Source organism: Bufo gargarizans, chromosome 10, assembly GCF_014858855.1.
Source record: "Bufo gargarizans isolate SCDJY-AF-19 chromosome 10, ASM1485885v1, whole genome shotgun sequence".
Taxonomy (NCBI): Eukaryota; Metazoa; Chordata; class Amphibia; order Anura; family Bufonidae; genus Bufo; species Bufo gargarizans.
In genome coordinates, this window is record NC_058089.1 from 117,508,102 (window position 1) to 117,523,305 (window position 15,204).

General features: G+C 47.1%; 2 protein-coding genes across 3 annotated transcripts in view; one reads left to right on the forward strand and one right to left on the reverse strand.

Moving 5' to 3' along the window:
- The window catches only part of CEP89 (centrosomal protein 89), a 93,285-nt gene that overhangs the window by 16,099 nt on the left and 61,982 nt on the right, over nucleotides 1–15,204 (reverse strand). The gene's annotated exons all lie outside the window — the stretch shown is intronic.
- On the forward strand, nucleotides 8,654–9,462 carry LOC122920679 (E3 ubiquitin-protein ligase RNF182-like). The gene has a single exon (XM_044270371.1). The coding sequence runs from the start codon at nucleotides 8,654–8,656 to the stop codon at nucleotides 9,356–9,358; it is 705 nt and encodes a 234-aa protein (XP_044126306.1). The 3' UTR covers nucleotides 9,359–9,462.

Here is a 15,204-nt window from a genome sequence, read left to right on the forward strand (position 1 = left end):
TGTATAGTGGCCGTGCTTGGTATTGCATCTCAACCCCATCCACTTCAATGGGGCTGAGCGGCCAGTAGGCCATGGGACTGATGTACGTCACCTGGCCTAGGAAGAGGCCACGGCGCTCCGGCCTGGTCTGGTCAGTGGGTCTGACCCCTACCGATCTGATATTAATGAACAATCCAGAGGATAGGTCATCACTACTAGTTCCCGGATAACCCCTTTAAATCAAAACCACTGACAAAGTTGCTTCATTTCTATTTTAGATGCACTGGGTTATACAGAATCAATGGTGGTGAAGATGGACATACCCTTTAAAAGGAAAGTTGTAGGCTCAACGGATTCAGGGGTTAATTAGAACCTAACCCCGATGCTTTCTGTGATTTGCAGGACATGGACGCTCACACATCTGGATGAGCTGTTCGTGAGCTGATAGCAACTTTAATTATCCGACACCGATACTATTTAGCGATACCCGGCGCCGCTAATAGCAGTCTGTCATCAGACGCACTTGTGAGAGTACAAATTACGCTGCTAATTCATTCCCCCTTGAAGAACATTTGTCAGACAGCTAATGTGCACTTGCAATCTTCCCGTGTATTAATAATGGATGAATCACGGGCAAATATTATATTGGTGGAAATTAATATTAATGAAAGCCTTTGGAAAGCAATGCCCTTGACTGCTTGTCAGGATGGGGGGGTGTGGGGGTCCCCCGGGAGTTAGATAACAGTTCTGTCAGGTCTGATAATTTACTGACTGACACCTCTATTCACACGAATGTTGCGGCAAAGCGAAAGCGTACGTGTGATATAATGAATGTAGGACTAGTACCGAGGAGCGGAATGACAGAGTGACTGCTGCTAGCCGCAGGGTTGGTTTAGGGGGGAGGGGTGGGAATAACCCAAGCCCCCCCCCCCCCCCATTTACTAGGGGGCCACTGAGGACTCGACCCTGAGGAGCAACCCAAAAGTGGAGCATGTAAAGCTTTACTACCCTGGACCACCCGGGACCATCATCACAGCATCGGATGGCTGTATTTGTCCACTCTGGATCTGCGACATTTCCACTCTATAATTAGCACATTGCGAGTGTGCGTATCCCTTTGGGCACTATATGGGTGTTTTATTGGAAGGGCTTGTCCAGCCCTTGTTTTGTTGTATTATATTCTAAGCTATTCATAAAAGAAAGGAGAAATATTACCCTCGCCAAAGCTCCGTGCTCTCCGCAGGCCTTTCCTCAGCCGCCTCCGGCCAATCAGTGGGGATCAGGGTGTCTGGGAAGTGTGCGGTATTTCACCTTTTGATATTTTAATGCATTATAAAAAAAAAAAATAAGGAGCTGGACAGCCCCTTTAAGTAATGAATGGCAGTACTGTACAGGCAATGTATGGTAGTATTAGTTGCATACTGTAAGGAGGTACTATTTGGGCACTGTATGGCGGTACTATATGGGCCACGACTTGCATACTATTTGGGCACTGAATGGCAGTATTATATGGGCAATATAGTGTATAGTGTACTGGGGTAATAATCGACTGTATATCATATGGGCACTGTATGTAACAACTATTATCGGGCACTGTATGTAACAACCACTATCGGGCACTGTATGTAACAACCACTATCGGGCACTGTATGTAACAACCACTATCGGGCACTGTATGTAACAACCACTATCGGGCACTGCATGCAACTACCATTATCGGGCACTGCATGCAACTACCATTATCGGGCACTGCATGCAACTACTATTATTGGGCACTGTATGTAACTACCACTATCGGGCACTGTATGTAACAACCACTATCGGGCACTGCATGCAACTACCATTATCGGGCACTGCATGCAACTACCATTATCGGGCACTGTATGTAACTACCATTATTAGGCACTGTATGTAACTATTATCGGGCACTGTATGTAACTATTATCGGGCACTGTATGTAACTACTATTATTGGGCACTGTATGTAACTACCATTATTGGGCACTGCATGCAACTACTATTATTGGGCACTGTATGGCAGCATTTGAGTGCACATTCAGGCTGGTTGCTATGGACACAATGCCTAACAATCGCAGCCCTTTAAATGTAATTGTCCCTAGCAACCAGCCTGTCCCAGATTTGTCAGGTCTTCAGCTCACGGCCAGTTTGACACTAAACTGAGGGCAGAGAAGGAACTTTGGCAATGATCAGAACGCACCCATCACGGCCCTCCTGCAATACTATTGACATTTTTGAATCTCAAGTCCATCATACAGTGACATTCGAATTAAAGGGTCACTCAGATCTATAGTTCTGTGCTTATGGGAGGCCAAAGGGCTATGAGCACTCCTCAGAATGCTGCAGCTTGGCAGAACCCACCAAAAAAAAAATCATGGCGCATCTGGTGGTGTCAACCAGGGGCGGACTGGAAGCTTAAAGTGGCCCTGGAAAAAAATAATTAAAAAAAGACGCCCCATATTGTAGTCGGATCCAAATTGATAGAAAATGGGACAACACAAACAGGCAGAGACCCTAGTGCAGCACAAAATGCCACCCCGGCAGAACCAAATACCACAGCGCAGCGCAACATACTGCCACCCCAGCAGAACAAAATACCACAGCGCAGCACAATATACTACCACCCCGGCAGAACCAAATACCACAGCGCAGCGCAACATACTGCCACCCCAGCAGAACAAAATACCACAGCGCAGCACAATATACTACCACCCCAGCAGAACAAAATACCACAGCGCAGCACAATATACTACCACCCCGGCAGAACCAAATACCACAGCGCAGCGCAACATACTGCCACCCCAGCAGAACAAAATACCACAGCGCAGCACAATATACTACCACCCCGGCAGAACAAAATACCACAGCGCAGTGCAACATACTGCCACCCCGGCAGAACAAAATACCACAGCGCAGCCCAACATACTGCCACCCCAGCAGAACCAAATACCACTGCACAGCAGAAAATACTGCCACCCCGGCAGAACAAAATACCACAGCGCAGCCCAACATACTGCCACCCCAGCAGAACCAAATACCACTGCACAGCAGAAAATACTGCCATCCCAGCAGAACCAAATACCAAAGCGCAGCACAACATACTGCCACCCCGGCAGAACCAAATACCACTGCACAGCAGAACATACTGCCACCCCAGGAGAACCAAATACCACAGCGCAGCACAACATACTGCCACCCCGGCAGAACCAAATACCACAGCGCAGCACAACATACTGCCACCCCAGCAGAACCAAATACCACTGCACAGCAGAAAATACTGCCATCCCAGCAGAACCAAATACCACTGCACAGCAGAACATACTGCCACCCCAGGAGAACCAAATACCAAAGCGCAGCACAACATACTGCCATCCCGGCAGAACAAAATACCACAGCACAGCACAACATACTGCCACCCCGGCAGAACCAAAAACCACACCACAGCACAACATACTGCCACCCCCACCACACTGCAGTATTGAACTGTACTGCCATCCTGAGAATGGAGATACAATTCAATTCAGAAGGATACCTGCAGCCACAGCGCAGCACAACATACTGCCATCCCGGCAGAACCAAATACCACAGCGCAGCACAACATACTGCCACCCCGGCAGAACCAAATACCACTGCACAGCAGAACATACTGCCATCCCAGCAGAACCAAATACCAAAGCGCAGCACAACATACTGCCATCCCGGCAGAACAAAATACCACAGCACAGCACAACATACTGCCACCCCGGCAGAACCAAATACCACTGCACAGCAGAACATACTGCCACCCCAGGAGAACCAAATACCACAGCGCAGCACAACATACTGCCACCCCGGCAGAACCAAATACCACAGCGCAGCACAACATACTGCCATCCCGGCAGAACCAAATACCACAGCGCAGCACAACATACTGCCATCCCGGCAGAACCAAATACCACAGCGCAGCACAACATACTGCCATCCCGGCAGAACCAAATACCACAGCACAGCACAACATACTGCCACCCCGGCAGAACCAAAAACCACACCACAGCACAACATACTGCCACCCCCACCACACTGCAGTATTGAACTGTACTGCCATCCTGAGAATGGAGATACAATTCAATTCAGAAGGATACCTGCAGCCACAGGTCAAGTGCACAAGTACCTGATGCCCCCAGCATTAATTACTTCTGAGAGCATCAGATCGCTAGGTATCCAGCTACTGGCTAACATGCCACTGGGTCTAATGCCCGCTGCTCGTCACAGGTGGTAAAGACTGGCACAGGGATGAACCATTATACAGTGTACGGTATGTAACCTCTGTGAGCAGACAAACCATCTCGGCATGCTAATGAGTCAGCCTCTCCGTTTGGATCTCCATTAATATCTCAGCGACAACCAATGCAAAATTATATTTCAACCTAGTGGTGCCGGCTGCTTATCATGGCGATTACCGAGGCTGTGCTCTTATCTGTAACTATAGATGTGCCACAAGCATCGCCGCACTGGGAGCGAGCGTGCTGTGCGTCTCCCATGCATTATGCAGAACGATAAAGTCATACAGCAGGGCCCCGGGATGTCATCGCAGGCAGCGTGTCATTATGGTGACAGCCTTGAGGATTGCAAGTGACAGCCCGCAAGTGCCCTGCTGCCGTTATGTCTTCATGAGCGCTGTAGCCTTTTGCAGAATAAAGGATCTATTTGTATGTGTTGGCAGAGACGAAGAAAATAAAAATGTTCCAGTCTGAGGGTCCGCGATGTGGGGTAAAGGGCAGAATCGGCTGGGGGGGGATAATTCAGAGGCATCAATCACAAGAGAAGAAAGGAGTGTGTACAAATCCTGTAATTAATAGGTACGGGGGCGACATCCGCCATGTATTGCTCTCTGTTATCAGTCTGCGGGGATGGCTGCAGAGTGTGAAATGAAGCATGGGGCGTCCACGAGAATAATTTCACACGTATTCCTTTCTGACACGATAAACCCATTACCAACAACAGAGGCACTGCGTAGAGATGGCAAGACCCTGCATAATGTATAGGGACTGCAGCCAGGTACAAACGTGGTATTGTATCGGCCCTGCTGGTTTAGTAATGGTCTCCTGGAAGCGCTGATGCGTTGTAGGTTGCACAGTCTTCAGCCAGTAGTTTATTAAACGAGGACAACCCCTACCAATATGCCCAGATAGGACATATGTATGAAACAGAGGGGGAAGGGGGGTCCTACTCGGGAACCCCCTCTATTAGGCAGAGCGTTGACGTACCCAGCCCATCCATGTACCGTAATAGATCATTTCCCTGCCAGTATCAGCTGATGGCTGGGGGTTCCCATTGGTGGATATGCCATAAATGTTTGAAAGGGGAATACTCCTTTAATTTTTAGGAGGGTTATAATGGTGAGGCAAAGTGAGCATACCCAAGGGTTGTTCAAACTGCAACCGCCAGGAAAGCTCCCGGATTTAAAAGGACCAATAGGCCCCTATTCGCTGGACGGAGGCCCTTTTGGCATCCCGTATATGTCAGGGTTGCAGTTTTTTATTTTTCGCTGGATGTAATAGCTTCATAAAAAAAAAAAAAAGAAGAAGTATCTGTTAAATGGATATAATATTAGGCTATGTATGTCGGATGTTACTGTTGGGCATCTGTCAAGCTTCCACTTAAAAGAGGTCGTCCCGCCAAAATATTCGACATTTTTCAAACCAGCGCCTGGATCTGAGTACTTTTGAAATGGCGTGTAATTGAAAATGTAGTATAGCAACTGAGTTATTCAATGAGATCCATCTGTACAGCGCCACCTGCTTTTTTGCTCTTTTTCTAATTTCTCTGTCCACCAAGCTGAGATGGTCGCACATGCTCAGTTCCATCTTTCAAAAGTGGTTATAGAGAACATATTTAAAAAAAAAAACATAATTAGTTGGGTTAAAGTAGCCCAAAACATGAAAATCTAGAATTACTCCCGTATAATTATGTGAAAAATAAGGATGAAGTTCATAAAATTTATGAACTTCAGGGGTCATTTATTAAGACAGCCCCCCCCTTTTCTCTTGGCGCGCTCCATGGGTTTTTATAAAAGGTGTCAGTATGTAGTAACGGTTACGGATGTGATCTGATGAAGGAGCGGCTACACGGACCTTTTTCTTATTCGCCCGCTACACTGCAGGAATCCAACCCGGCCCTGGATGTGTGGGGGATGGGGAAGCCTGGCATACTCTATACATGTCCTCCATGCACAAGTGCCGAAAAACTGTATGTCACTGCATTATGATGTGGGATGACAGCCGATGAGGGATTCGATGTCATCCTCTCCTCATCTGTTCCATGAGATGAGAGGTAATGGAGCCGCAATATTCTGCTCGTCACTTAACCCTTTGCCGGGAGGGGATTAGAGTCACTTAAACCTGGATCTAAGTGCTTAAGTAATGAAATGGGAAAGTAGGAAACTGCTGGGGGAAGTCATAAAAAGCTCCAATTACTCTCAGAATGCAGGCTTCATCTCCGTCACATAGAATTCTAGATAGAAAGTAGGCCATGCGTCTGCTTACACGATTAGGACGGCATCTATTGACAGGCCGACGGTTCCTCCTGACAGCCCCCATAGACCGCCGCCTGCCCTATTGTACGGCTGACTGATGAAAAATGTATTCCCTCCTCATCCCAGCATTTCATGCACTACAGAACAGTTTAAAATCCTCTATGAACAAGGCTGGAGTTCATCCAAAGCCTCCTGGTGTATGAAGGGTGTAAGAATCACTGATGCTAGCAGAGCAGATGACATGGGGGCAATTGAGTTATAACTACAATGTATACAAAGCATTTAAAGAAGTATTCTCGTTCTTTAAAACCGATGGCCTATCCTCCTCCTGCTGCGGCCTGTGTTTACCAGGCATAGCGCCATACATTAATAGTGGCTGTGCCAGGTATTACAGCATTTATTTGAACACCGGGCTCGGCTCCGTACATTGGATAATGGCTGTGCCTGGTGCTCAAATGAATGGGACTGAGCTGTAATACCTACTAAATGTACGGAGCTATGCCCTGGTAAACGATGAAGGGGCTGTGGCGCTCAGCGGATCTGCTAGTGTACCCACAATTTAATACTAATGACCTGTCCCAAGGATAAGATGTCATTGTCAAGAACATAACCCCCCCCCCCTTAAGGGAGCACTCCTACAGTATTCTGGTAGTGTAACTTGATTCCTCCCAGCTCGGTTATATCAATATATCTGACCCCTTTAATTATGGGATCTTGTTATACGAGCACCAGTCCAGAGCTTGCTCTCCTGAATGGCTGACTTTCTGAGAACTGTAAGATTAGCTTCATTATTTATCAAATGCCTCCTGACAGCTATCAGACCCACCCTCCTTCCACAGTATATCCCTCCATGTAAAGAGTGCTCCTGAAGATATCATGTGTGCCCCATTTAAGGGGCCAGAAGAGCAGTGATCTAATACTCCATACAATGATTAGCTGCGGAGCTGTAAAGCTCCCCTGACTCTCACTACCTGTCTATACTAACGGTGAATGCTGTGTGCAGGATCTCCAGTGTATTTCTAGGAGATGTAGCTTCACACTCCTCTCCCTGTCTCATGTTAGTAAGAGATGACAAGGAGAATCCTATCACAAGCAGGAGACGGGGGAAACAGGCTGAAGCTGCATGACACAGTAGGACACCGAGACTCTGCAGTGTGAGCCAGGCAGCAGAAGTCACTAATCCATCACTGGCTGCCCTTAGTGATCAAACTCTAGCTCTTCAAGCCAGAAGCATAGGGAACTTTGGGCTGCACGACCGTATGAATGTTTCCACATCCGTTCCACAACTTTGCGGAACGGGTATGGACCCGTTCATTTCAATGTGGGCAGCACACTGTGTGCTGTCCGCATCCGTAGTTCCATTCCGCGGCCTCGCAAAAAATATAGAGCATGTCCTATTCTTGGACAAGCATAGGCATTTTTTATATAGCGCTGGCCATGTGCGGTCACACTTACGGTCGTGCGAATGTAATCTTAAGGGAACCATACCATAAGGAACCAAGATAGCACACAAGCCATAATTCGTACATCTATATTATTCTTAGTAATCACTTATATTACATGATATAGGCAAAAAATTTCAAAGTGCTGCTTTAAAGGGGTATCCCAGGAGATTAGTATCTGATTGGCGGAGGTCCTACACCTGCACACACTCCCATCAGGTGTTTGAGAGCAGCTATGGATCTACACAACTCTATCCACAGTGTAGCGGACGCAGCAGATTACCGCAGTGCAACATCGTCCACTAGTAGTTCCAGCTACTCATGAAAAGCTGATCAGTGGAGGGGCTGGGGGTCAGACCCATGCTAATTATATATTAACGGCCTATCCAATGGCTAGGCCATCAATCCTTCTGTTGGCAGTGACCTCTACAGTCAATGTAATGGCGTCCATCAGCGCAGACTCAAAATTATATCAAACTTGAGTCCATTGAGTCCGAGGTGGCAACGCTGGTCCATAATGTTTGGTCAGTGGTCTAGTTTATGACACCACAGTTCTGCTTCTGTCAGCATCTGGTTCGCCCAATACATTGCGCACTGATCCCAGGTCACTGGTTCCTTATGTGTCTATAGAACGTATTCTCCAATACAGTGACACTGACATAAATTTAATTTATTTCGCAGTTTTCCTGCAATGCTACAAGATGAGCGCGGAGGAAACGCTGACAGCCGACGAGCTGGAATGTAAGATATGTTACCAGAGATTCAACACTCACAGTCGTAAGCCCAAGATCCTAAACTGCCTTCACCGAGTTTGTGCCAGATGTCTATCCAAGATCCTCAATTTAGGAGGAGGCGCTCCGTGTATCTGCTGCCCCTTTTGCCGCAATGAGACTGAACTTCAGGAAGAGGAGGTCGCAGGCCTCCCGGACGACACAAATATCTTGTCGAAGTTGGCGGAGAAAACAATGTGCAAATCGGACAGCAACGAAGTGGTGCTAACACCCAAAAACCTGGCATCTTCGAGTCCCTCTCACGGGTCTTCCAATTGCCTAGTGATCACAATTATGGAAGTACAAAGGGACTCTACCAGGACTCCAAGTCAAAACACCATCTCGGACTACTATGCAGAACACAGTCTAGACTCGGCCTCCATAAGTTCTCATGGCCAAATAGACCACGACCTGTTCTCCAAACTGTGTAACCATGTTCCCCGGATACTAGTCTGGCTCCTTGGCTTTTTTTACTTTGGTTCCTTACCCCTTGGGATTTATCTGCTGGTAATTCAGAAAGTGACCCTTGGGATCGTTTGCGTCAGCCTTGTCCCGTCTAGTTTAACCGTGTGTCTGGTCTATGGCTTCTGCCAGTGCCTGTGCCAAGGAATATGCGACTGCTCCTCGAGAAGTTGACAAAGGTTGCAAGCCACCGCCAAGAGAAGTCCTCCCCGTCACCGGTAAAGCAGTAGGCTGAGGTCATTCATTGACTTGGTATGGGTCTCATGTTTTGTTAGTTACTCGTTAAACACTTCAAATGTAAAATGTAATATGAGGTCTACTTAAACATGGATGTACGTGAACCTACCACACAGTAAAAGTCCAACATCTTGTCACGTGGAGATGGTTTGTTTCCATTTATAATTGTACGAGAGGTTCTAATGACAAATCCAGGAGGTGAAGGAGGTTTAGAAGGACTGTCCAAGCCGCAGTTTTGTATGAATTACACAAACACTTTCAATAGCTGTTAAATCAGTATGGTGGAAGGGCGCAAACATCAGATACGTCCAGTCACTTAAAACTATACTTTTTCTCCATGCGGCTTTTATCCAAGGGAAAATTATTGAAAATAATTTAAGAAAAAGAATCTGATTGACAACGCACACCATGGGAATCTGTCTCGATGGCGTCCCATGATTGCCACTGCGAGGAAGGGAGCTGTGTTACTTACCCTAGTTTTTGGTCCCACTCCTCCCTCTCTGGCCGCGGCCGTTTCGGACGTTGGCGCCCTCTGCAGCCTGCACATATTCTCTATAGGCCTTCTGGCCAGTTCCTTAGGGCACGTGGGTCCAAATCTTTCCCCAGCCAATGTCTGGCAGTTTTTGGCCATTTAAGGCACCCACCCCCATGATCATTTGTGCAGTGGTTTGCTTCTATTAGTGTCGCCAGAACATCAGCAAACAGATGATCAGCGGGAGTGCTAAGAAGTCGGACCACCACCAACCAGATAGTGATAACCTATCCTAAGGATAGGTCATCGACATTTACTTCCTGGAAAAAAGTCTTTAAAGCGGTATTATCTCCTAATGTGATGGTGTATCACTAAGATATCTCATCACTTTAGGATTGGTGCCGGCCCAGCCTCTGGGATCCATGGAAATAAGGGGACGCGAGGCCAGCGTAGTGATGCGACCCCTTTAAAGTTTTCCCTGTACTCTGGTGCTCCTAGCCACATTAGCAGAGAACTACAGACAGCATAATTCATCTTAAAAGGGTTGAAGTGCAGTACATTTGGACAGCGGGGGGCGGTACAGGGAAAAAGAAAAGAGTGAATGGGATGCAGCCCTAGATCTGAGACACCAGCGCTGAAGTTCCTTCATTCTCAACATCAGTAAGTGTGCCAGAGGCTGGACCGCCACAGTCATAAAGGGATGGCCTATCCTTCTGACAAGAAGGCAATGCTGCTTTAATGGAAAAAGATTACTAACAGGCATTTCCAAAAATATTGCATGTCATTCTGATGCCTTAAATGGGTATTCCCATCTTCAGTTTTCATACTTGCCTTCATCCAGCACGACGTTCACTTCCTGGATTCGGCGGTGCTTGATTGATGTCTTCTCCCAGCCAGGCTGCACTTGCGCAGAAGACTGAAGTTTTTCTCCCGGCCGGGCAATGTCCTGAACGCGCACGCCGCCGCGCATGCGCCATGGTGACTTATTCCTGGCCTGTATAGTACAGAGCCAGCATGCACGTTTGCGGCTCTGTACTATACTGGCCAGGAAGAAGTCATCATGGCACATGCGCGGCAGCGTGCGCGTTCAGGACATTGCGTGGCCCGGCCGGGAGAAAAACTTCAGTCTTCTGCGCAAGCGCGGCCCGGCAGTATTCGACAGGAGAGGTGGTAAGAGGGGACTTATTTTCTCAAAAAGGGTGGGAATTGGGTAATAAAATGTATTTAGAAAAATGATCACTGTCAAATCATAAAGAGATTTAACAGTGATCATTGTGATGGGAATACCCCTTTAATCTGCCCCAAATGTGTGCATCATTTTATCACCAATCAATGATCGAGGCATCAAAACGGAGCATAAACATCTGAGGTTCCCCGCAGCAAACTGCAGCGCGGGGCTCACAGAAATAACAGCCCCGTGGCCTTGTGCACACCCATATTCATGGTCAGTGATCGTTATAAAGGGCTCATTACTGCTCGCAGACAATTATTATATGTGCGCAGGACATTGCCATAGCAACGAATCCACAGGTCATATTCATGTTCCAGACACTGTTGGCAATTTATGTCAATGGAGCACTTATCGTAAGAATAGTAACAAAGACATGAACGCCTGAAAAAAAAAAAAAAGAATATGGCCACTCAAAGGTGACCTGCCTGTCCTCCGACATTGCTGTTTTAGTAATTAACTAGAGATAGTTAATATTTGCTACAATATTTACTACGAAGATGATCTAGTGTCGACCCAAACTAGCTTGTCAAAAATAGTCATGGATAAAATGCAAAAGTGAAACCAAAAATATATATATATTACAGTAAACCGGTGGGGCCCTCACGGGTAGAGAGCGGTCTATTGCCCCTGCTACGGAAGTTCGGTCTCCTCCTCGAGGTCCTCCGATGTCTCTGAAAACCTGGGACTTTCCTGCTCAACTGCAGAAGCATTAAAGTGTAACCGCTAAGTTTTCAACAAAAAAATACATTTTAGCATGTTACTGCTGCTGCAGCATTATGCATAAAGCAATCTTTAGTTTTTTCACATACCACTGTTTTCTTTGAGTTTTTCCCTTAGTTACGGCTGCTTTAAAGGATAACGGTCACACTTAGACCCCAATTTCAATTTTCATATATGTAGTTACTAATAACATGATATTCCAGAATCAGTTACTATTAGACTGACTTACCCCATATTTAATAAGATTCAGCCCTTGGCAACCAGTCTGCATAAAACTGCAATTTCACTATTCAGTTAAGATGGCCGCCACTGCCCTCACCCTGAGGCTAATCCCGCCTGCCCTCACTAGCCAGTAACAATAGCCCCCCAAAAGTGTCAGTAACCAGAGCCCTCCCCCCTAAAGGGTTAATCTCCTGCAGCACAAGGGGTCCTCTTACCACATGTTGCTTTCATTTATACACTGAGCAGAGGGCAGATCTCCCTTCCCTGGTCTGCGCTGCTTCCACTCTGCCTTCTCCAGCTCTGCTGAGTGAGGGAGCGTCTGCCAAGCGCAGGGACAGGGAGAAGTGCACACAGCCCAGGCACCGTTATCAGCTGCTGGGGAGGTCCTGGCTCTAATCATTTACCTACAGTCCCTGGCTGTCTGTAATCTGACCTTGCACGCTGCGTGCTTCTGGGTCCTCTGTCCTTCAACAACGGACCCTGCATAGCAACCTGATTTTAAGCACAGGTAAAAGTAGGCAGTACAGGGAACAAAACTGTGGAATTAGGGGTAATTGAATACACAGTGAAAAGTTGAAATAGGGCCACCAAGGAGATATTAATCACCACAATCCAATACTCCAAAGAAAATAAAAAATACGAGTTATACTCAGGGCTTTTTTTTTCTCAGAGAAAAGGTGGAAAAAGCGGCGTGTAACCCCGGCCTTAACTTCCGATTTTACATTGCTGGCCTTTTAGACAGTCATGGACCTTGGTATAAAGCTGGAAGGGTTTTTCCGAACTTGGGATAGGTCATCAATATTAGCTCGGTGGGGGTCCTACTCCTGGCATGCCGACGATCAGCTGTTTTCAGAAACTCTGACACGAGACCCACACAGTTCCATCCACCGAGTAGTTGCCAGGCCACACTTGAATGCCACAGGCCTGGCCACTATCTAGTGGACAGAACGGTGTAGTTCTGGTGCATGGTTCCGGCTTGTGAAACCAGCTGAAGAGTACAGGTGGCAGGAGTCGGACCACAGCCGATCTGATGCTATTGCCCTGTCTTAAGCTTGGGTCATCACAAGGTAGGTTCTGGAAAACCCATTTAACCTGCTAAAAGGCAAAACACGAAAGTGGAGTATACCTTTGTGAAATTCCTCTAAGTAGCGCCAGGCCACCTCGGGTAGGCAATCGATATCTGTAAGGAGAGGCACGTTCTTCCCTGCTGTAAGCAGCTATTGCCTGGAGAATTTCACCCACGGATCTGTGCGACTTGGACGACTACTCCGCTAGGTGAGTCACTCTACTTTTTGGAATTCCGAGGCTGTCACTAAACTGTGTGGGCGTCGCAGCGAGATAAAAATAAGAAGCCTTGACGTTATATCCCTATTTGCAGCAAATCTGCTAATGTCACTATTGCTTTATTATGTGTGGAGAAAGATGCAGCAGAACAGACTGTCTCGCTACAAGACAATGCGAGGCTAGAAATACCCGAATTATGAGCGAGTGGATTATACAGACAAAGTAAAGACAGAACGTAAAATCACGTACTGCACGATACACGACTTCTTCCATACATTACATTCATATGCAGACCAGATAGTGTGCACAGTGACTAGAAAAGCCCTTTTCCAATGCACCCGGCAGGAGAGAGGCTGCAGATACTGTTCCTCTGGAGAAGGGTCGGCTAATTCTTCCAGAAATGGCACCACTCCTGTTCACAGGCTGCATCTGGTATTACAGCTTCCATTAAATAAAAGCAAAATGCATGCCTACTTTCATAGAGAAGAACCAAAAGGCTACTAGCCACTATTTTAAAACTACTTTGCCCAGCTTCCACACCGAATAACATATCTTTCCATCTCTATGTCCCTCTCGGCACCACCGCTAACCTGTGTTATTTTAGGCAGGCTACTGGGCAATGTCACACAACCAATTTCTCTATATTCTGCCTACAAATACCCAAACTCCTTTCATGCATCCCATGTCTTTCACTCCTACCTGCTCCACATCCTCCCCCCTCTGGTCCCAGTAGGTTCCTAGTCAGTCTACTCCCCCCTCTGGCAGCTGTAAAAGTAGTTCCAAGAAAGTTCCCCGGCAATTGTACTGTGAAGTCTGAAGTGGTGAAAAAAAAGTTAAAGTAAATGTCTGCTACCAAGTCGATGCAACTTTGCTGGATACTGCTGTCCTGCTGCACAGGTTCGGGGCCCTTCCCTGAGAAGCAGGGTAGAAGCAATTTCAGTAACTAGAGGATCACTGTTACGAGAATAGGAATGAGGGTCCAGCAAGTGACTGAGCCAGGCATGTCCACCAGCAGTTAGCTGGTTATTGTGCACGCAGCTTTACATTCTGAACACCAGGTGGTGCCATACCATGTAAGTAAAGGGCAATAACTCTTCAATGGATCTTTTTTGTAACACATACAAATGGCTAACACTAAGCGTCCATTCACACGTCCGCAATTTCATTCCGCATTTTGTGGAACGGAATTGCGGACCCATTCATTTCTATGGGGCAGCACATCCGGGGGCCGCAATTCCGTTCCCGAAAAAAATAGAACATGTCCTATTCCTGTCCGCAATTGCGGACAAGAATAGGCATATTCTATTAGTGCTGGCAATGTGCGGTCCTCAAAATGCGGAACGCACGCCGCCGATGTCCATGGATCCGCAAAACACACACGGACGTGTGAATGGACCCTTAAAGGGAACCTGTCATCAACTTTATGCTGTCCATACTAACGGCAGCATATAGTAGAGACAGGCGGGTTGATTTCAGTGGTCGGTCATTTAAAAGTTACAAGTAAGTGGTTGCCGAGAACCAACATCACAATCATTGCAGACTGGGCCTGGAAAAGAGTCCCGGACACCTGAGAAGAGTCCTGGTTATTCATGAATTCCTGCTCTCCTGCCCACCTGCTGATGACTGACAGTCTTATACCTAGTTGTCTCCCTTTCTCTCTAGGAGAGAACTGCCGATCAGCAGGTGGGCGAGAGAGCAGGAGATTAGGAATAACCAGGACTCTTCTCAGGTAGATTTGACTCTTGTCGAGGCCTGGGCTGCAATGTTTATGATGCTGGTTCTCGGCAACCACTTACTTTTAGCTAATGAGTGACACACCGCTGAGATCAGCATTCCTGTCACTACTTTATGCTG